Genomic DNA, 22,918 nt, shown 5'->3' on the forward strand with positions numbered 1-22,918 from the left:
CCTACCCCATGACACTCATGTACAAATACCTTCAAATCTTTTATGGCTGTCATAGTCCTCGGAGCAGGGCACCTCAATGAATCTGTCCTGCAGACTTTCGCTGAAATGAGCCAGAACCTCGGCGACCCCATCTTCGCTGACCAAGTAGCTCCAGCTCAAGAGGCTAACGAGGACAGCAGAGGAGACTAGGAATGCGACTTTCAGCCACTTCCTCCGTGATTCTTGGTGGGCTCTGCTTTTCCTCACACTAAGAACAGAACACAGATAAATCCCTGTGTAAACAAGTAACAATCTTATACACCCTTCTGCGCTGCAGTGATTAGGAATCACCTTGGGAGCTAGCTCATCAGCTGGATGAACATTCCCAGCCCTGTATCAACAAGCTGTGATAAGCAGGCCCTACCAAATTCACACCCATGAAGAATGCATCATGGACCGTGAAATCTGGTCTTTTGTGTGCTTTTACCCTATACTATACAGATTTCAAGGGGGAGAACAGTGTTTCTCAAGTTTGGGGTCCTGACCCAAAAGGGAGTTGTGGAGGGATATCACAAAGTTATTTTAGGGGGGGGGGGTCATGGTATTGCCACCCTCACTTCTTCACTGCCTTCAGAGCTGGGCAGCCAGAGAGCAGCGGCTGTTGGCCAGGCACCCAGCTCTGAAGTCAGCGCCTCCCGTAGCAGCAGCGCAGAAGGGTGGCAATACCATACCATGCCATCCTTACTTCTGTGCTGCTGATAGCGGTGGCTCTGCCTTCAGACCTAGGCTCCCAGCCAGCAGCTGCTGCTCTTCAGCTGCCCAGCTCTGAAGACAGCACTGCCGCCAGCAGCAGCACAAAAGTAAGAGTAGCAGTACCGCAACCCCCACCCCCATAGCAACCCTGTGACAACACCACCACCCCCCGCCCCCTGGGCTCCTTTTTGGGTCAGGACCCCTACAGTTGCAACACTGTGACATTTCAGATTTAAATAGCTGAAATCATGAAATTTATGATTTTTTAAAGCCTATGACTGTGAAATTGACCAAAATGAACCATGAATTTGGTAGGGCCCTCGTGATAAGGCTGCAGATTCTTAACATAAGTACATGCGAGTATCTGGGCTCACGCCAGACTTGGAAGGATTATTAATTTTTCTTAATTTGTTTTAAATCCATTCCTGATTTTTTTAAATGATTAAAGTCTCCCCTACCCACCCGCCCACCCCGCACCACCATTTCCATCAATCAGGGTCTGTTTCCAGAGGAACCAGCAGGAGTTACCAGAACTCTTGTAAATTGTAGATGCTCAGAGCTGCACATGGAGCTTTGTCATCCCTGATCCTTAAGACTTTAGGATCTAACACTCGCCTGAAGCCTGTTGTATGTTAGCTTTAGAGGTGAGAAGGACTTAAAAATGTCCTGCAATATAATATAAATGCCATTTATTCCAGCAGCAGTGTTGCACGCCCCCACTAGCCAGATTTAGGGCCCAATTCTGCAGTCCTCACAGAGGCAAAATTCCCCACTTGCTTTGACAGGAGTTACTCGCACCTAAGGGCTGCATGATTCAGCCCTGCTAAAGGAGGAAACTCAGCACAAACAGATAAAAGTGTCCTTCTTATTCCTTTTTCTGGCTTCCAAAGAACAGGTGCATTACTTGTTCTCTTTCCCCTGCAAAACTGCCCAGGCATGCACCAGGCTTTGCCATCACAGCCACCAGGAGGCCCTGCTAAAATGCAGAGCCAGAATAATGGAGCTCAGCTGTTTTTTAATCCTCTCTGCATTCCAATGGTTTAGGATTCCAAACCATTTTACAGTATGTTTTCAGAAACATTTGGCTCCTCTCTAAATCACAATGAAACTCTAAAAATGGCAATTAATTTACCTTACTCTTAACAGGCAGAACTTGGCTTTCCAACAGTGACCTTGCCAAGAGGAAGACAAAAAATCCAGAAGAAAATAAATCCATTTAATGTATTTTTCCCCCACACACACACATTTAAGATGCAGGAGGAAAAAAATGGAGCAGCTCCCTCCCTTCACATCTACCTCACCCCCATTTTACCTAGACACTTAGTTTTTATTGCTAACCAAACAGGAACAGCAGAGTGCCATTTAAAGTAAGGGGGCATAGATATCCCCCATATTTGAACCTTCTCTTCCTCTCTCAAGCATTCCCCCCCACACCAGCAGCCTGACCCTCCTAGCCCATGAACCCTTACACCCACCCCCTACAAATTTGAGCGACTGGCACTGCAACACACCCATACTTGAACAGGGTCACAGTACCACTCAGGTCTGGCCATTATGACATATGTCACGATGGTATTTGCTGATTTGCACATTTAACTATGCAACAGTGTTTTGAATGGAATAGCACGTACATAACATTATTGTCTATACATAACACTAAAAGCCAACCCCTCCCTCGCCCCCCTGCTGGTAATAGCTCACCTTACCTGATCACTCTTGTTACAGTGTGTATGGTAACACCCACTGTTTCATGTTCTCTGTGTATATAAAATCTCCCCACTGTATTTTCCACTACATGCATCCGATGAAGTGAGCTGTAGCTCACGAAAGCTTATACTCAAATAAATTTGTTAGTCTCTAAGGTGCCACAGTACTCCTTTTCTTTTTGCAGATACAGACTAAAACAGCTGCTACTCTGAAACCTAATAAAAACAGGTACAAATATCCAATGGATGGGGTGCTGCCCATTCCTGACCTGTTATTTGGGGAACAGTACTTCTCTTGCAAAACTTACTACAGGAAACAAACATTAGGTAAAGTCTCAATGAACCATCCAAACCCTTCACAAAGGTCAAGTTTCATACAATCAAATTTTAGTTTTGCTAACAATTTTGGATACAGGAATAAATTTCAGCTATCATGAAGATTCAGGGGTAGTATTACCGGTATTCTGAACACCTGTACGGCCTTCATGAACACAGCATGGCTTAGATCTGGGCTGCCCAATCTTTTCCCAGCGGGGCTCTTAAGAGAAAGACTGCCTCATGGACTTTCACCCATAGGTAGGGTGATCAGGTCTGCAGGATGCAAGCCTGGGACACAGCTTCAAAGCCCTGCTCTACCTGTGTAACGGTGGAAAGTCACTTGGCCTCTCTGTGCCTCGGGTCCCCATCCCCAGCTCCCCGGGGTGTGCGGAGGAGCCAGGCACTGGGGAGTGGGAGGCTGCGTGGCGCTCGGGCACTCTGCTGATGGGGACCCCAACGTCCCAGGATGGGCAGCTCCCTTCGCAATGGTGCCAGCTCCCCGCGGGGCCCACGGGGACAAGCGGCGGGGTGGGGCTGTTTTAATGCCACATCGCCGCCGCCGGGGACGCGTCGCCCCGCACAGCAGCCCCCTGCAGAGCCGCCAGGCAGCACGGGGCCTGGGCCCTGCTGACGGAGCAGCCAGGCGGCGAGTCCCCGGAGCCTTCATCCCTCACGGCTCCCTCCTGCCCGGGCCCTTCCGGTGATCGGGCTCCCGCATCCCGCCCGGGGCAAGTGGGGGCGGGGCGCGGAGCCCCAGCCACGCAGCGAGCGGCGCTAACGGGCACCAGGGGCGAATCCCGGGGCTGAGGGGACGGCGCCCGGCCCCGGCCCAGCAGGACCCGCCCCCTCGCGGGGAAACAGCCGGGCCCCCACACCCCCTCGCCGGCAGGTACCTGCTGAGGCGCCTCCGCTCCCCCCTGTCCGCACAGGTCCCCGCGCTGCCCCCGCCGATCTCGGCAGCCTTAGGCCCCGCCCGCCTCTGCGGAGCCATCGCGCTGCGGGCGCTGTCGCTACCCGGAGCCCCGGACTAACCGCCCGCACGAGGAGACCGGAGCGATGCGCTCAAGCAGCCACTGCTGAGGCTGGAGGACAGGGCAGAGCAATCCAGACCAGAGACAGGAAGCCGATCAGACTAGAGCAATCCACGCCGGTGTCGCGGTGTGATCAGGCAGGCAAGAAAAGGCAAGTAGATAGGAGCCGTCCATGTGAGAGCGATGAGCAGAACAGGCCTAAGCGATCTATACCAGAATGACAGAACAGGAGGTATGAACAAGGATTGAGAAAGAGACAGGCCAATGCAATCTATATCAGAGTGATAGAGCATAGGCATAGTTAGAGGCAGGTCATCCCAGAATAATAGCCGGTGAAGGGGCAGGCCAGAGTAATCCATGTCAGAGTGAGAGTAGACGTTTGGAAAGCAGCCAGGAGAAAGACCAAATAAATCTATTACCGAATGAAGGCCAATGGGGAAATGGGCGGCACGGCAGACAAGAGCAATCCATGCCTGAGACCGGAGCCCTGGAACTGTCTTGCTGCAGCTGGGTCTGAGTGGGGCTGGGAAGGGCGTTAACCCTCGCGGTGCCGGGGCAGGTGGGTGCCGCTGGCCGGGCGGGTTCTGGACTTGGGGCTGGGCAGGGCCCGGCCGAAACCACGGCCAACCCCAGCGCCCACGAGTTGTGAGTTGGATACAAACCCGCCAGACTTGCTCTGGAAGCGGGGGGGGGCCCTGCAACTGCCTCGGCCACACCAGTCGGGGGGTCTTGCAACTACCCAGCCACCTGGGGGGGGGGGGGTGTCTGCAACTGCCCCGGCCACCCCCAGTGTGTATGGGGGGAGGGGCTGAAACTGCCCCGACCACCCTCTGGGGGGGCTGAAACTGCCCCGACCACCCCGGGCGGGAGCCTGCAAATACCCAGCCACCCCCAGTGTGTGTGTGAGGGGGGTGTCATAAATATAAAGGGAAGGGAAACCACCTTTCTGTATACAGAACTATAAAACCCCTCCTGGCCAGAAGCAAAACCCTTTCACCTGTAAAGGGTTAAGAAGCTCAGGTAACCTCGCTGGCACCTGACCAAAATGACCAATGAGGAGACAAGATAGTCTCAAAGCTGGAGGGGGGGGAACAAAGGGTCTGTCTGTGTGTGTGATGCTTTTGCCGGGAACAGATCAGGAATGGAGTCTTAGAACTTGTTAGTAAGTAATCTAGCAAGAAAGGCGTTAGATTTCCTTTTGTTTAAATGGCTGGTAAATAAGCTGTATGGAATGTATATTCCTGTTTTTGTAACTTAAGGTTTAGCCTAGGGGGATTTTCTATGTTTTGAATCTGATTACTCTGTAAGGTATTTACCATCCTGATTTTACAGAGGTGATTCTTTTACTTTTTCTTTAATTAAAATTCTTCTTTTAAGATCCTGATTGCTTTTTCATTGTTCTTAAGATCCAAGGGTTTGGGTCTGTGTTCACGTATGCAAATTGGTGAGGATTTTTATCAAGCCTTCCCCAGGAAAGGGGGTGTATAGGGCTTGGGGGGATATTTTGGGGGGGGAGATGTCTCCAAGTGGGCTCTTTCCCTGTTCTTTGTTTAACACACTTGGTGGTGGCAGCATAGGGTTCAAGGACAAGGCAAAGTTTGTACCTTGAGGAAGTTTTTAACCTAAGCTGGTAAGAATAAGCTTAGGGGGTCTTTCATGCACATCTGTACCCTAGAGTCCCGAATGTACCCTTGACGGGGGGGAGGAGCTGCGACTGCCCCAGCCACCCCCAGTGTGTGGCAGGGGGAGGCTGCAATTGCCATGCCCAGCTCTATGAGCAGGAACACCTACATCTGCCCATGGCTTGCCCTGCAACCAGCTCTGCCCCCCACAACTCCCCATCACGTTTCCCCCCTCCCCATCTCTGCTCCTCCTGCAGCTCCTGGGATCTTCACCTGCCCTCTGCCAGGCCGAGGCGGGAGAAAGCACAGTCCATTCTCCCCTCAGCTCTAAGGGTTCTTCCCCTCCCCTTCCTAGGCTGGGTGCTGCATCCAGGGGGAGCAAAGGTGTTGTTCCATCCCCGCTGCTCACAGGAGGGATGGGGGAGCAGAGCCCTGATCTGCTCAGCCCTTCCTGCTCCTCTCCTCCTGTGAGAAACAGTACCTGCTCCTGGGTCTTCCTACAGCCACTCTGATTGGCCGCTCCTCTTGAGGAGGCGGGCAAGTAGGACAGGCTACCAATCAGAGGGGAATTCCCCTGACCCCACATAAGCAGGACTGAAATTTGCTGGAGGTTGTAGCCAGGCCAGCTGCACTCCCTAGCTTGCCAGAGCTGGCGGTGCTGGGTCCGAGAGTCCAGCGGGCGCTGCCTGGCCAATGCATCATTGCCAGGGACAGTGGCTATGTAGGGCAAGTTTTTCCTCAGTTGCCCTCAGCAAGGCCTGCACAACCTCAGGGCCCTGCTTCATTACCCTCACTCAGCTCACTGCTCTCTGTGGCAGGGACACAAGTGCCGCCTCACAGATCACAAATCTGTCAGTGCTGCAGGAGATGGGGGAGTCTTTTACTTTCCCAGCACTGAGCTTGCCCTGAGGAGCAAAGAGGAGTCAAACTGCTCTGTTACTAAATCAGCAGATGTGACTGTGAACAGGCCCCAGGAGCCCATGTGTGGCATAAGAAGGTGTTGTTTGATATCGTTAATCTGATACCCTGTGGCCTCATACCAACATCCAGACTCTCACTTGGGACAGATGGGTAGCCTGGAACACCAAGTGTTTTAGCTGCATCTTCTGTTCACTTACAACATGGAATCAGCCCTCTCCCACTGACGTCCTGTCTGACTTTTAACTATCAGTGTCGCCCTTTCCAAATTTCTCCATCTGTAACACAGGGATAAGAATAACCCTTTTCTGCCTCCTCACAAAGGGGTAGGGAGGTTAAATGGCTGCCTGTAAATCACATTCGGGTCTTTGGGTAAAAGGTGCCACAAATTTATAAAATTCATGACTCTCTCCATTGTAGAATTACAAGCCAGGAATCCCTTGTCTGGTTCTGCCCTCGCATGTGGCAGTCTCATGGATATGATGTAGCTGGAATAGAACTGGGCCTGTGATCTGTTTCAGCGCCAATGGTTTAGCTTGTGTTTTTGGTACCTTTTTATAAGTGCAGCTCTTCCCCTGGTTAAGAAAATTGGCCTAAATCTGGCTTACATGAGACTTCTGTACTTAAGATCCATATTTAATTGTGTGGGGAGAAATACTCCAAGTAATAAATTTACTGTTCTCCTCAAGGTAAAATATTTGCTTTTGCTGAAGACTTTGCCATGCTAAGAAGATGGAAGAAAATAAAATGACAGTCTCCTCACCATTTGGGCTGCACTTAGTGCACTTGGATCTCAAAGGTGCTCCACCAAAGGTCTCCTACCTGGCTGAGGTAACACATTTATTGCATGCAGGTAGGATTGTTGAATCAACTCCAAAATGATTCCAGTCCTTAGCTGGAGGTCATGCTGGGGGTGTAATGCAAGAGAGCATGTAGTGATCCATATGGCTTTGATTGGGGAGAGCAAAAAATTTGGTTTATCTAGAGGCCAGAATGTCTCAGTAGAACTTATTTAGGATGCTTACTGTAAACTGCAGTAACCTCAGTCCTTTCCTAGAGGGAAATAATGATTTAGGATTTCCACTTGTTGCAAATTAAGCTGTCATTCCAGCCTCCTTCATCAGCACTAAATCCACCCCACACAATAAATGTAATGCTTTCCAGCTACATGAGGAATTCAGATTCTAGTTAAGGAAAACCTTAAAAGAGTCCTCTATCCAAATGAAGCTTTTGATTGTGGTTGTATGTGTTCACATTCGAGCCAACCAGCTCTGGGCTTCTTGATATCTTGGGTCCTGATTTCACTGTGAACGAAATACTCCACATAGGCGCCAGACAGACTGCCAAAGAAAAGTTAAGATTCCTTCTCACATCCTGCTGCCTTTGTTACCTTGGGAATTATGCAGGCTAGAACCTGTAAGACATGAGCTTGTCAACCTTGTTTGTTGTGAACATGGATATAGTTATTACAAGCCAGACACACAACTGCAGGGGTTTCTTTCTCTTGCAGATCCTTCCTTTATTTCGTACCCTTGGTGCCAATGGTCTTCTCATTGAGTATGAAGACATGTTTCCTTATGAGGGAGAGCTGAAGCCACTGAGAGCAGAGCATGCTTACAGGTATTGCAGTCAAATGAATCTTGCAAGGGTTGTCAGGTGGCCTTCTCATACTGCTAGGGAGGAGGCTACAGGCTCAGTCCTGGTCTCTGACTCTTGGACTGACCATCTGGAGCAGCTGTAGAAGCTCCTGGGGGTGGAAGAGGAGTATCACATGCCATTCTTAAGAGTCCAGAGGAATCACTGGTGAAGCTGCTACTGATGGTTTCCAAAGGGAGTGTCATACAGTCCATCCATGGAAGGGTGGTAGCTGCAATATGGGGCTGAGAAGGTGCAATAGGGGGCATAAGGAAAGTGAAAGTACATTATGAACGGGATGAAGATGCAACAGCAAGCCTCCCCTCAGTCCTGGGGCAGGGGGGAATGGAGCAGAGCATGTCCCGCTGGTGACTGTATTTGCTGTTTCCCATTTGTGTCGGTCAGGAACGCAGCTTTGGCATTTTCCTGACTAAATTTTTCTGCATGTAAAATCAGCCCTTCATCTGGTCCACAGCCTTGGGATCTTGTCTGTTGTGCCAAGTCAGGATTTGGCTGGGACACCTGTCGGGAGAACTCGAGGAAGTAGTGCAGGCGATTCAGTAGATGAGACAGTTCTGTCCAATACAGTGCTGAGTTGAGGTGTGGTCTAATGTCCTGAACACGGGGCTGGGAGTCGTGAACTCCTGAGGTCCAATCCTACCTTTACCACTCCCTCTCTTTGTGGCCTTGGGAAAATCACTTAACCTCTGTGTTGAGTCTCCCCAGTCTGTAAAAGGGGATAATGATACTTACCTATCTGCCTTCTGGGGTGGTGTGAGATTAGTTACTGTAATATCTGTACAACACTCTGAAAAATGTACAGGCATTACAGTGCATTTCATATCTGAGTGCCCAGTACTTGTACTGGACTGACAGCCCAGCATGGTATGAAGAGCTGCCAAAGATGCCAGCTTTTAGACTAGAAGTAAAAGCAGGGATCCTGATCACACATGGTCACTAAGGATCCCAGGATAATTTTCACAGGTATAGGTAATATTAGCTCTAGTATCCAGGCCAGATGCCAACAGAGGTGTTTCTGTTCTGCTCCATAAATACCCCTGCATTTCCAGTTGCATAAGGTAAGTGCTTCCCTTCCAGTTGTGTTAGTGTTGCTGTCCACTGTTAACCCTATGAAGCCTTTACCTGTGATTTCTGTCTGTGCAGTGAATTGCAGTCTATGCAGTCAGTAAAGCCTGTGAAGAGCTTTGGGATAAAAGGTGCCTTATACGTATTAGAGCATCATCCTTCTGAAATTGACAAGCTACTGACTTTAGTTAACTCTAAACACTCTGTCCCTGGACCCTGGTGTGACTAACCCAAGTGTGTGTGCTCTTGCTCTCTCTCTCGCTTTCTTTCTCTCTCTTCCTAGTGCCTCAGAGATTAAAGAGATTTTAAATTTGGCAAAATTGCACGAGTTAGAAGTTATCCCTCTGGTGCAGACCTTTGGACACATGGAAGTAAGTGCATGTCTGGATTCGGGGGATGCTGTGTAGGTTAGAGAGTTCTGGAGAGCAGGGAGTAGGCCATGGGTCATTGACATGTCTAGTGTTTAGCGTTTGGGGGATAATATTACTCTGCACTTTTAACAGCACCGTCCATCCAATGATCCAGAGCACCCCAATGACACCAGTGAATTCATCCTTTCAACCCCTCCAGTGAGACAGGGAGTTCTCTTATCCTCAGTTTCTGTGTGGGAAAGCTGAGGCACAGAGAGGGGATGTGACTTCACAGTGGACGTAAGTTGCAGCGCCAGGAATAGAACCCAGATCTCCTGACTCCCATTCCCAGGCTTTAACAACAAGACAATTCTTCTTCCCCTAATAGATAAACTGACAGAATTTTTCTGTTGGGGAATTCCACCCCCCAGCCCAATCGGCCCTCCACACCACCTGCCTTGCCACACCAGTCAGCACTTCCTTCCCTGCTGTAGGATTTAGGCACCACAGACGATGCAGTTGTAACCTCCTGAGTTATCCATGTTACCCCCGTATACACATGTTGGTTATAGCAGTGAGATGAGTGGGGTGGGGTGTGTCGCTCCCTCTGATCTGGGAGAGCAGCCACTGCTCAGCGGTGTCTGGGCTAAGATGCTCTATCGAGCGGTGGAAGCAGCAGAACGTGTCCTGCCTCTGCTGTGCCTGGCTCTGGCTTGTCCTCTGCCTCTGTCATTTTCCTGAGCACAGCAAAGTTTCCAAATTGTAACAGTGGCGTCCGTTGGACCCCTGAGTGACATGAGACAGCACCATATTTGTGTCCATCTTGCAGTCATTCTGTGGTTACATCTGTACATCTCATCTCTTCTGTAGTTTGTCCTAAAACACCAAGAGTTTTCTCATCTCCGGGAGGTGGAGATGTTTCCAAACGCCCTCAACCCACACAAAGAGGAATCCCTGATGCTGGTCAGTGCAATGATTGACCAGGTGGTGGCGCTGCATGATGGCTTACGATGGTTTCACATAGGCTCTGATGAGGTATGATTCTCCATGACACAGTTTCTCTCAGGTGCTGAGGAACAAAGCCGGGGTTCACTTAGAAATCTTTTTGTGTCTGGGTGGACCGGGGACTACCTGAATTTAGCGTTGGATGCTGAGGACACATCTGAGTGGAATTCCCTTTTCAGGCAAGGGAACAAGCAAGATTCTAGCTCTGAGAAGCTAAATCTAAAAGTCATTTTAATTCTTAATATCTCTGATTGCAACGGAAGCAGTTTATTTTCTTTAATAGGTTGATCAAAAGTAAAGTATTAGCTCCAGAAAGGTGCTTCTAACTCAGCACTTGGCTTGAGTAAGACCCTTGGCCTAAAAGGGCTTCACTTTGGATCAGACTTCAAGCCTGAGGTCCTGATTGGTTATGTTCAACTATATCCTGTGTTTTTTCAAGCTAAGATATTAGCCCCATTGTCCAGGCCAAATTCCTTCTTCTTAGTTAGGCTCTTTTTTTTTTTTTTTTAACAGCACCTAGCGCTATGGGGTCCTGGGCCATGACTCCTGTCCGCTTCTGCAATACAAATAATAAATAATGCAAACATACGTTCTGCTGACAAAAATGCTCCCGCAGTTTCTGTTGGGTGACATAGCCCTCTCTTCCTGCTGATATGTGCTGTAACGCAACTGCCCCCAGCTATCCCAGAGGTAGCTGCACTTCACTGGTGTGCTGAGTGATTTCTGTCTGCAAAGTGGTTTGGTATGAAAGGGTTGATAAGGTCATATTAAAGTCCCAAAGAATCAAAGCCGTATCCCCTCACTGTACCACTTCGTAGAAGTAGTGCCAGGTACGTTGGTTAGGGATTCTCAAGGGTAATGAGAACATCCACAGTCACATGAAGGGATATATAAAGATCATTAGGCTGAGGCACTTTTGTTCATAAACCATCTTGGAAATGCTGACCTAGTTTTCCAGGATCATAATCTCTCCCCCAGCCCTCTCCAAGATCACTGATATCTACACATGATTTTCAGTGCCTTAACCTTATTTCTTCTGTGATGAGTTTGATGGAGAGCACCCAGGTAATTCTACAGGCAATTGGGTGGCAGATGTATAGAGTCACCCTAAGGCAGGGAGCCCAACTCAAAGGAACCCGAACCCTAGCTCCAAGTACCCTTACCACAGGAACTCTAACCCTAGGGTGCAGAGCCACATTCCAACATGCATGTCACTGTGTGATTTGAAAACAGGTGTGATGGCTCTTCGGTGAAGTGACAGGATTGTTCAGGCTCCTGGAGGAGTTGTACCTCAAGGTTCTGCCCAGTCATTCCAGGAGGTGGTTATTCTAACTTGCAGAGTCATTGAAAATGTTTGCTTTAAGTAGTTTAATTCATTAGGATATTTAACCTCTTCATTTCTGTGCAGACTTTCAGCCATCACAGCACACAGGTCTCTACAGCCTGTAGAGGCTTCCCTGGGCTCTTGGAGCCCCGCATGAAAACTATTGAGGCTGGAGTGCTCAACAGCTGTGGGATGGGATTTAAACTAAATTATAGGTCAACATTTTACTAAACTGTGTGGATGCTCTGTGCTTGCTGCCTGCTACAGGCTCAGGGAGACTTCTTTGGAAACTCTGGGCTCTTGTCTTCATTTTGAATAGATGGGAAATCCATCCTTCCCTATCCCTTTCTCTTCTCTGATCAGCCAAAGGGAGAATAAGAGGAGACCGGGATGAAGGAGGAGACATATTAAAAGAGCCTCTACAGTAAAGCAGTGTCTTTTGCTTGGTGCCCCCAGGTCTACTATCTCGGGGAAGGGGAGGAGTCAAAGCAGTGGTTGCAGAAAGAAGAGAACAGCACAGAGAAGCTATGTCTGTCCCACATGAAAGCTGTTGCAAATTGCATGGTCTCGTCTCATCCGGCGGTGAAGCCCATTGTGTGGGATGATATGCTCAGGGGGGTGAGTGAGGAAACGCTGACAGGTACGTGAACTGGGCAGGACACCTCTCATAACTTTATAGCATAACAAGCTCTACATACCCGTGTTTGAAACAGACTGTACTGGGAAACCCATCATTCAGTTGTGACGATTAGGAAGAGGTAAGAAGTGATTTCACAAAGAGCTAAGGAGAGGAGAGGGATTGCCCAGTAGTTAGAGCCCTAGCCTGGGACTCAGGAGCCCTGGTGTCAATTCCCTGCTTTGCTGCAGATTTCCTAAGTGACTTTGGGCAAGTCACATAGCCTCTCTGTGACTCAGTTTCCCCTCTGTAAAATGGGGATAATAGCACTGCCCTACCTCACAGGCCAGTCCTGAGGATAAATACATTACAGATCGTGAGGTGCTCAGATACTGTGGTAACAGGAGCCATGACCTGGTGTCTTTGACATTGCAGTTTATCACTGTGCACATGGCAGGAATGTCCAGAACTGAATTGTGGGATTGCTCAGTAGCCTTGTTCACATTAGTCTTTTTCCAACTATTGCTAAACTTGGAGCAGCCCTGGTATAAACAGGCAACCAGCAGCATTGTCACCATGCTGGCGTGAAAACCTGCTCTGAACGGTTTAAAATGGGGTTTGGGTTAAACGCTGAATTATTGCAATGTTTACTGATACTTGGCAGCAGCTTCTGCGTGACCAGGTATTCTTCAGTGTTTAAATCCAAGTGAATTAATCTGGTACACAGTAACTTGGGACCAAACCTGCACCTTTGTGCATACAGAATTTCCACTGAAGTTGGTGGAAGGTTTACATGTGCAAAGAATACAGGATCAAACCTTTGCAGGATCCTTTGTTCCTGCAAGCACATGCACTGGTAAGGCCAGGGGATTGGTAATGAGGCTGACTAGAGATGAAGGACTTTTAGGTGGTAGCGTCGACATAGCCTATCTCAGCAAAACTTATGTCACTCTGGGATGTGAATATTACACCCCCCTGAGCGACATAAGTTACACCAACATAAGCATTCATGTGCACAACTCTATGTCGATGGGAGAGCATCTCCCGCCAACGTAGCTTATGCCACTTGTGGAGTTGGCTCTCTACTGTCTGCATAGAGCATCTTCACCAGACACGCTGCATCAGTGCAGCTTAACCAATACTTCCATTGATGTGGCCTTAGTCTGGCCAACAGACAGGTGTCCATCCTATGGATGGTCACTAATTGGGCCCTTTGTTGACAGTCTCAGGAAAGAATCTAAGGACTGAATGGAGCCTGAACTGCCTCTCACCTTGGAAGAGTCCTCTCTAAACCAGTTTGCAGGGAGAGGCCAGGAGGGACTTGCGCTCTGGAGCTGCCTGTGTTCTTGTTTGTTCTGTAGGTAGAGAACATCTGCGTCCAAGGCTGACGAACCCATCCCGTGGGGTTTGATGCAGGACTGATTACTGCAGCATTAACACACAAGCAGCTTTAACTGACCATTTTGCATCACTTAAAACAAATTCTGCTCCTTCTAGAGTCCGGGGTAGCTCAGCTGATGGAGCCAATGATCTGGGACTATGCACCGGATCTTGACGAGGATGACAAAGGTTTGTACTGTTGGTTCTGAACTGCTAAGAGCATGCAAAGCGCTCAGTTAACTTAAAAATGGTCAGTTTCCAGTTCATATATCACATGGTCCCCAGACACCAGAAGCTTTTGCTGTATTAAATAAACCTTCTCCTACTAACGTATATTAACTTATAACAATCTCTGTAAGCGATGGAGACAACTACACAGATCTTGCTAGAATCCATGCATGCTGATTTACTGCTCCTGGGAAGGTTTTCAAGGGGAGTATGGCCCCTTTCTCTCTAGCAGAATATATGGAAAGATGATCCTAGCCTACCCTTCTGTTAAACTGAATATAGACTTTAGGCACATCACTTCTTTAAAAAACACCTTATATTTGTCATCAGTGTCTCACCATTTTACACTGTCAAAACAAAGTTGTAAGCAAACCCCTTTGCTCTGACTTCATGGCATTGTACCTGTTCCATCTAACTTTATTTTTCTCTCTCCACTCATGTTGTGAAGGATTTTCATCTGTTAAGGTCAGGATTTTCACACCTACATGTCATCTTGTTTTTACTGGCCTGGGCACTCAGCATAGTCAATAAGGAGTGTCATTTGAAAAAGTCCTCAACATTGGCTTAACTCTGCTTCTGTTGAAGGTTAATGAGCATTCTTCAGTGGGTCCAGTTAGGCCAATGCTGAGCACTTTTGAAAATCCCACCTCATGCAAGTTCCCTGGAAGTCTGAGAAAAGGCTCATATTTGATTCCCATGGGAGTGGGATCAGGCCTTAAAGATTTTGTACTCAAATGCTGAGGGTACGTCTATACTGCAAGTGCTACGGTGACACACAGCTGCAGCTATGCCAGTGTAGTGTAGACACTTTCTACAGTGATGGAAGACATTTTTCCATTGTTGTAGTAAATCCAGCACCTCAGGAGGTGGTAGCTAGGTTGATGGAAGAATTCTTCCATTCACCTGGCTGCATCTACGTTTTTACAGCCCTGAGAAATGTAGCTTGATCGAGCTATGTTTTCGGTGTAGACCAGGACTTAGGTGCCAGAGTAACTAACAGTTGTTTGGTGTTCCATAGATTCAGGTATACACCCAGCTTTCTTAGCACTCCAGAGATGAAACTTAAATCTCCTAAGTGTTTGCATTCATTGGGTCTGATTTTCTTCTGACCTGCACCAGTGTAAATCTTTGGGGGGAGTAACTTCTGATTTACCCCAGAGTGAAAGAAGAAATTGGCCCTGTGTGGACTCTGCTGTAACATCAGCGGGGCATTCCAGATGCCCAATTCTGCAGTCCTTACTCAAGTGCGTAACACTTGGCTATGCACGGAGACCTATTGAAGCCAATAGGCTACGCACATTAGTGAGGTTTGCAGAATCAGATCCTGAATGAATATGGGTCTAATCTTGTAGACAGCAAGACTCTCACTAAAAGCCAGTAGGGGACATTTGCCTGCAAATGGACTTTGGCTCCAGAGCCTGCATCCAGAATAGCCTTTGGTGAACAAATGGACTGTGTGTTTCAAACAGTGAAAGTGTGACACCGCTTCTGGCCCCTTCTAGCTCAAACCCAGAGCTGTGTATCTATTGCACAAGAGTTCAGGATCCAGAATTCCTCTGAACAGGAGTAATGCGGCTAAAACTGAGCACCTTGTGCTGTACATGTCCCCTTGGTCTTATATTTCAGTGCTTCTCGTTGAAAAGTACCACAAGTGTGGCTTCCCCAAGCTATGGTTTGCTAGTGCCTTTAAAGGAGCCACTGGGGCGAATCAGTCTCTAACCCTGATTGGACACCACCTAAAAAACCATCTGCAGTGGCTGAAAGTGGCAAACAGCACTCCTGCTGATATGCTCCAAGGCATCGCCCTGACTGGCTGGCAAAGGTAAGGGGCTGTTCTTTAAGCAGTTCCATGGAATGTATGCAAACAAATTCCCACCAAACAGTATCAAAATTGGTATAAAGGGGCCCAGGATCCACGGGGGCCAGAGAGTGCTGCAGGGAACTCTGGAATACTGCAGTGCCTCCTGTTGCTCACTTATAGCCCCTGCCCTAATAAGTGAGTGTTGTCGATGGGTCTCAAAAGGTTCCTTCCAGGCCTCTGGCCCAGGAGCATTAAGGCCATGGAGTGTGGAAGGGAAAACTGAAGGCTGTTCAGGTCTAAATCCAAATGGTGATTAATATTTGCTATACCTGGGAGTAAAAAACAGCATTAACTCAACTACATTCTTAACCAGGGAGCTTGTGTTTTGTAGCACACCCGGTTAATCAGTAGAAATGACTCTTGTTGGAGACATGTCCAATAGTTAGGTCTTAAGACAAAATGAAGGTGAGAATTTCAGCCTTTTTAAATACTGCTTTGTGCCCCCTTGAATGGGGTTTTATTTCACTCTTCTTTTGTGGGTGGGCGTGTTGAATACACATTTATTACAGATCATTTTCTGCAGATGCATGGAGACCACTTTACTCATCCTCTGCTAATATTTAACATTGATAGGACTAATCTACATACCAACTAAATGGCCTGCAGATAATGATTATTTAAACAAACCATTCCACAAGATGCCCTTGAAATTGTTTGCTCTCTAACTCAGATAGCTCAAGTTAATTTTATCCTTCACAGGATGAAAATATGAATGTAGCTTGATCTCCCAGTCCAGTTAAACCCTTGAAAATGGGGGCTACCCCATAGAAATGCGGCCAGACACTTAAAGTATCTCCTTCCAATGCGGCTCTAGTTAATACCTGTCATAAATATAAAGGGAAGGGTAAACTCCTTTAAAATCCCTCCTGGCCAGAGGAAAAATCCTCTCACCTGTAAAGGGTTAAGAAGCTAAAGGTAACCTTGCTGGCACCTGACCAAAATGACCAATGAGGAGACAAGATACTTTCAAAAGCTGGGAGGAGGGAGAAAAACAAAGGGTCTGGGTCTGTCTGTATGCTGCTTTTGCCGGGGATGGACCAGGAATGGAGTCTTAGAACTTTAGTAAGTAATCTAGCTAGGTATGTGTTAGATTATGATTTCTTTAAATGGCTGAGAAAAGAATTGTGCTGAATAGAATGACTATTCCTGTCTGTGTGTCTTTTTTGTAACTTAAGGTTTTGCCTAGAGGGATTCTATGTTTTGAATCTAATTACCCTGCAAGGTATCTACCATCCTGATTTTACAGAGTTGATTCCTTTATTTCTATTTACTTCTACTTCTATTAAAAGTCTTCTTGTAAGAAAACTGAATGCTTTTTCATTGTTCTGAGATCCAAGGGTTTGGGTCTGTGGTCACCTATGCAAATTGGTGAGGATTTTTACCAAACCTTTCCCAGGAAGTGGGGTGCAAGGGTTGGGAGGATTTTGGGGGGAAAGACGTGTCCAAACTACGTTTCCCAGTAAACCCAGTTAGAGTTTGGTGGTGGCAGTGGATATTCCAAGGGCAAAGGATACAATTAATTTGTACCTTGGGGAAGTTTTAACCTCAGCTGGTAAAAGTAAGCTTAGGAGGTTTTCATGCAGGTCCCCACATCTGTACCCTAGAGTTCAGAGTGGGGGAGGAACCTTGACAATACCCAAGGCCAGGAATGAAGTAGTTAAAAGAATAAACTATTGTAATGATGGTTTCAAATACCACAAAGCTGTATGAGGAAATAGTTGTAAGTATTAGAAGGAGAAAAGGCTTTCATGGGACAGATGCATGATCTAAGATAAGGCCAGAAATCCTGAGTTCTAATTCAGGCTTTGACCCTGATTTGCCTTGGGCAAATTAATCTGTTTCTCAGTTTCCCCATCAGTAACGGAGGTTTAATTATCCCTTTGTACATTGGAGGGGGAGTTAGGATGTGCTTTATCCTGAGAGATGGACTAATGTTTATAAAACACTTGGAGACTGTTGGATGAAATGCTAACATTCAGCACAGTTATAGCACCTATTTACAGCAAAGCACTGAATGAATGGACATTTATCTTTTTCAGGTATGACCACTTCTCTGTCTTATGTGAGCTTCTTCCAGTGGGAATCCCATCACTAGCTGTGTGTCTACAGGCACTACAGAATGGTACACACTGCCTATATCCTCTATCAGAGCTAATACCTATTCCAAAACAAAAGTTAACCGTGACTAAAGTTCTGCAAGATCAAACCACCTGTTAAATTTAACAGGCATGTCTGTGATCATGAAAATTGTTAGATTATAAACAATGTGTTTCTGATCTAATTTCATACTCTTTATAGGCACACAGGCATGACTATGGTAATAGCAGCTGCTGTGGTTTCCACCTATTGTGTGGTTCCATTAATTTAATAAAGAACCTTATTATACTAATCCTCTTGTGTTTTTGAGTAGTGCATAAATTGGCATTGGTTTCCTTTCTCAAGTGTAATCTTTTTTAGCAGTAGAAGCTATGAATTGCTTTTGAAACAAAAAACTGCTTAAACTGATTTTTGACTCATTGCTCATACAGAAATGACTAGTTATATAGACCACATTTCACAATAAGGCCTTGTCTACACCCACAAGTTGTTCTCCTTAAACTATACCAATGTGGATAAAGGAGGACAGCCCCCCTAAAATGGATTCTGCTATACCAGCATAAAGGTGCTTATAGCAGTATAGCTTATTCCCAGATGGGAAGGGGCATAAGCGATACCAATAGAAGGTATTTATACCTGTATAACTGCATCCACACTAGTGATTGAATCAGTATAACCATTTCAGAAGAAAAAGACCCCTAACCTAAATAATTATACTGGTAGAGTAGGCCTTAACCTGTAGAATTCCGCAAGGGTCAATTCTGTCTTCTGCATTTCTTCTTTTGGGGGATGGGGAAACCTACTGAAACTTTTTTAAAAAAAAAACTAAGACAATCTAAAATACTAAGAGGGAAATGCAGTGTAAAGAAAACTAGGCAGACAGGCCTGGGGTGGCAGTAGTCCTTTCTCAACAGAGAATTAACACACTGTACTAAAGTCTGTAGGGGGGGATTTTCATGAGCTTCTGCTTCTGTTTAAGTGAATGGGAGTTTTACCATTGACTTCAGTGGAAGCAGAGTTAAAATTCCTCCTCACTTGTATTATAGCTATTTGTGTCCCTATTTTGCCATTCGAGGCTGCACTTTTCCTCTGCTTCCCTCTTACTTTGACTGTCCTTTGCCCAGGTGGCTATTCTGAAAAGGTTAAAGAAAATGTGGAGAAACAGCTGGGGCTCTCAAGTCTGGAAATTGACACTTTCATGAGGTAAAGCCCCACTTGCTGGATTCAGATGCTTCTTGTTGTGTTGCGGTGTAATTTTGAAGACTGACCTATTCTGTTTGGACAGTGAAAGTTCAGGGACCTTTCCAGGGAGTGACATCTTCACACTTGTGACTCAGGTCTGCTTCTATCTGAAGCCCTCAGTGGACGAACTTCTTGAAAGAAACAGGTAATACAAAAATAAACTTGATGTTTTTGCTTTGTCTCCTCATAAGTGATTGACCCATAATGTAGATAAATGGTGCAAGAAAACTTAAATTGACTTCTCTAAGGTGGCTAATGCTCTTATTTGTGGAGCTTAGTTGGTGGCTAAGGTGTTACATGACCCTCTGCTCTGAAATAGAGTGATACCAGCAGAGGATAACACCTTTAGACCTGGATTCAGCAAATTGCCCAAACACTTGCCTAAGTCCATCCCTGTTTGTCACAGCACATGCTTAAATTCTTTGCTGAATCAGTTTTACTGCCATTGAAGGCAAAATGTAATTTCTGAAAGTTCTAGTGAGAAAAAGATTAGTGTTTAAGTTATAAAGGCAAAATATTATGCCTTAGGACACAATGTCATTCTCAACCAGATTCAGAGGGGATGTGTAAAATGGCATAAATTAGACTCCCTTTCACTAATTTAGACTGCAACAGATCCATTCTACAACTGTGCAGGGGTGTCTACATCAGTGTGAGGGAGATCCCAACTTAAACCCTTCTTACATCACCTCAGTCTGGCCTGCAGCCGTCTGTCCCCATCAGTCACTGCTGTTTCAAGGAAAATTCAGTCTGAGATGTATTTTCAGGTATGTCACAGGCTGGTTCAGCCCCTACCACAGAAAGAGGAAGATTGTTCATCCTATAATGATGCATCATTTTCAGCCGGATGCACTAAGGTAACTTAACATTCCCCTTTGCAAGATACTGGAAATAAAGTTTGTGTTTAAAACATCCTGGGGAAACTTGACCTTGAGCACCACCGTTTGGAATATGTCAACATTAAGCAACCTAGTTGTTATAAAACAATTGAACATGAAGCATTATAGGTTTTCGCCATAAGAAGTGTATCCTGATCTGTATTTGACTTGGAATGGCTCCATGGAATGCAGGTACAGCATTATCCCACAGGAAGTTTTTGCTATGTGAGAGAAAAAAATAGTATAGTGCTTTTCATCCACAGATCTCGTTTGCCTTACAAAAGAGGTAAATATCGCTCTCCCCATTTTACAGATTGGGAAGACAGATACTCAGAAAGGAAGTGACTGTGCAGTGGCAGGACCTGGAATAGAAGCAGATCCTCTGACTGCCAGTCCACTGCCAATGCCAATTCATGGTCTTATTTAGTATATCAGCATATATTTTTAAGCATTTATTTTTTCAATTTTTATCTATTTAAATTTTCACAGTTGTGGGAAATCACGGGGGTGGAGGAGGTCAGGCAATAATTATTTGATGGACATTGAGATTCAAATAATTAAAGTTTATAAGCCAGCTGTTTTAGCAGAGCTGTAAATACATGCTTTTAGGCAGCATTCATTACAACACATTTTATACTCGTTAAGGTGGGACTCATACAAAGTAAGGTACTCAACCAGCATTTCTATCAACAATGGAAATTCTTTTGGGTTGGTTTGTGTGTGTATGTATGGTGAAATCAACATTTACTGATAAAAATCTAATCATTCCAAGTGTATTTAAAGTTAAAGCCTATTTTGTCAATTCATCGGTTATGCTGATTTTTTAACAGTTACTATGGCAGGGGGAGATTAAGTTTCAGAAACTGCTTTAGTGACTTAAATCCCTACTAATTCAAGGTCAGGTTTCAAATTTTAAAAAAAAGGCACAGTTCCTCCTTTGCTCCATTTTTTAAAAATACTGAATGAGTGAGATGCGGAGGTTAACTGCCCCAAAACGTAAGGCACAGTTCTGCAGCTTTAAATCCATTGCAGTCCTGTAAAAGATGCATCCTTTCCTGCAAGAGAAGTGGAACTTTAAAACTCCAGCACGGTATGCTAGAATTCCATTTCTTCTTTCTGCAAAGGGTCACCTGATGATCTGATCTCATCTCTTTTGTCATGACTTAATTGCAAATGTAGTTGGTGCAGTTGGCTAATAATCCTGGTGAAGAACATGAACTGTAGCACGCTCTGTTCACGTCTTCCTTTGGTTTCTGTTTAGTCTTCTAGACAAGTGGAATGCTGTGATGCAAGAGCTTCAAGCAGCCCTTAACAGAGTTTTCTACATGTGTACCCTAGAAGAGTGGATGGAGGAGAATGTCCATCCCAGCTTACACAAACTGCAGGAAGTAGTGGATGACCTAGACAAAGCAATACAAGCACAATCCTAGCTGCCCTCACAAACTGGCAGACGTCTTATCTGAGACCCTGCCTGGTACAAATTCATGAGTAACTGTATAGCCAAAGCTTAAACCACCCATGGAATAAACGGGATGCAACTTCCCTGAAGTTGAGCTGGGCCATATCCACAGCAAGGAATTTGCATCAGCACAGCTAGAATGAAGTATGAAAATGTGGAGTTCTATCTTTACCTCCAACCAATGCCGAAACTCAGCCTCTGAAATCAGCTACTGCAATGTGCGTACTTGACCAGACTTACTCCAGTGTATAACAATGAAAGCAAGAACGAGGCCAAGCTTGGCTGTGTTCTTAGTAGTGAGTATAGGGAAAGGAGAAAGTGCATCAAGATAGATCTTGAATTTTGAAAATCTCTCCCTTTTAGGTAAAATGACCTGAAAAAGTAATGTGGCAAATTCCAGTCACTCACCAGTATGAGCTGAATGCCCCCTCAAGATTCCGCATACTTCTGCCTTGTTGTAGGTCTTTATCTCCTTCCATTATGGCCATCTGATTCTTGCTCAGAGGCAGTGTTCCGGTACGTATCCTACTGCAGCATCATGACAAAACTTCAGTCAATCCATGGCTCTGGATAAGTCCTGTTTGTGACATTCTTAGTTTCTAAAGTATAGAAAGGAACTTTAAAAAACAAAAAGCCTATATCCAGCTTTGAGGAGGTTCAGAACTGAAGGTCACAACTTGATCTTTTAAAAAAAAAAAAAAAGTTATTAAAATACAGGTCTTAACTGACTTTTTAGGAGAACAGGAGAAAGATGTCCTTGAGGGCTGTGACATCACAGCATCGTGTATAACGGGGCATCAAAGCAGGAGTCAGCTGGCTTCAGTGGACTTACAGGACTTGAAATGAGAGGTGGGAAACTAATTTTTGGTAATGTGCTGAACGCTGCAGTCTGGTTATTTGAGGAAGTTTCTTAAAGCCTCTTAATGTAACAGAAAAGTACCCAAATCACTTCAGACACCCTTCAGTTGTTAGCTTCATAACTATAAATCTGACTTCTGTTGCATCTACTTGCAAAGTTAGAAACTAGTCTGAAGTCAATAGAAAGACACCATAGGCTTTCTGTGCTTGAGGTGAGGGCTCCTAATGGTTTATAGACAAGTTCATGTGTCATAGCCTTGTAACTGGTTAACAAGCATATTGTAACTACTGGCACAAAATAAGTCAGTGAAAATCAGATACGCCAAGTGTGAATTTACAATAAACATTCAAAATACCTTTTAAAATGTTTGCTTCATTCACTGCTTTCTTGAAACATCTAAATACAGAGTTTAAAGAATGAGTATGGGGCCAAGTTGTAACGTCTACTTTGAAATTAGCATATATCTGAACTACTGAGAAAGGCAGAGAGATACAATAAATGGGGCGAGGCACTGTAGAATGGGATTCACAAAAGCTATCTCACGAGGCAGCAGCTCCTTGCCTAAGGTAGC

The 22,918-nt window shown here is 45.9% G+C and overlaps 2 protein-coding genes across 7 annotated transcripts in view; one reads left to right on the forward strand and one right to left on the reverse strand.

The window, feature by feature from the left end:
• The window catches only part of OGFOD3 (2-oxoglutarate and iron dependent oxygenase domain containing 3), a 92,106-nt gene extending 88,327 nt beyond the window's left edge, over positions 1–3,779 (reverse strand). For both annotated transcript variants that reach the window (XM_074972006.1, XM_074972007.1), the window contains exons 1-2: positions 3,650–3,779; positions 30–247 (exon numbers count right to left, since the gene is read on the reverse strand). In XM_074972006.1, coding sequence (XP_074828107.1) covers positions 30–247; positions 3,650–3,747 — 316 coding nt within the window. In that variant the 5' untranslated portion in view covers positions 3,748–3,779. The remainder of the gene's footprint in view (positions 1–29; positions 248–3,649) is intronic.
• HEXD (hexosaminidase D) lies at positions 3,626–22,200 on the forward strand. 5 transcript variants are annotated; one of them, XM_074972002.1, is made up of 13 exons: positions 3,626–3,645; positions 7,017–7,158; positions 7,838–7,947; positions 9,332–9,419; positions 10,269–10,433; positions 12,184–12,367; positions 13,841–13,912; positions 15,578–15,773; positions 17,852–17,934; positions 19,034–19,112; positions 19,195–19,296; positions 19,919–20,008; positions 21,291–22,200. In XM_074972002.1, exons 2-13 carry the CDS (start codon positions 7,060–7,062, stop codon positions 21,457–21,459), a joined length of 1,437 nt encoding a protein of 478 aa, XP_074828103.1. In that variant the 5' UTR covers positions 3,626–3,645; positions 7,017–7,059; the 3' UTR covers positions 21,460–22,200. The 5 variants fall into 5 exon arrangements, with proteins under 5 accessions (XP_074828103.1, XP_074828100.1, XP_074828102.1 ...); XM_074971999.1 differs by lacking the exon at positions 3,626–3,645 and adding an exon at positions 4,101–4,346; XM_074972001.1 differs by lacking the exon at positions 3,626–3,645 and adding an exon at positions 4,376–4,432.
• The last annotated feature ends 718 nt before the right edge of the window (positions 22,201–22,918 follow it).

The sequence above is a fragment of the Natator depressus genome, chromosome 14, assembly GCF_965152275.1.
Source record: "Natator depressus isolate rNatDep1 chromosome 14, rNatDep2.hap1, whole genome shotgun sequence".
In the NCBI taxonomy this organism is placed as follows: Eukaryota; Metazoa; Chordata; order Testudines; family Cheloniidae; genus Natator; species Natator depressus.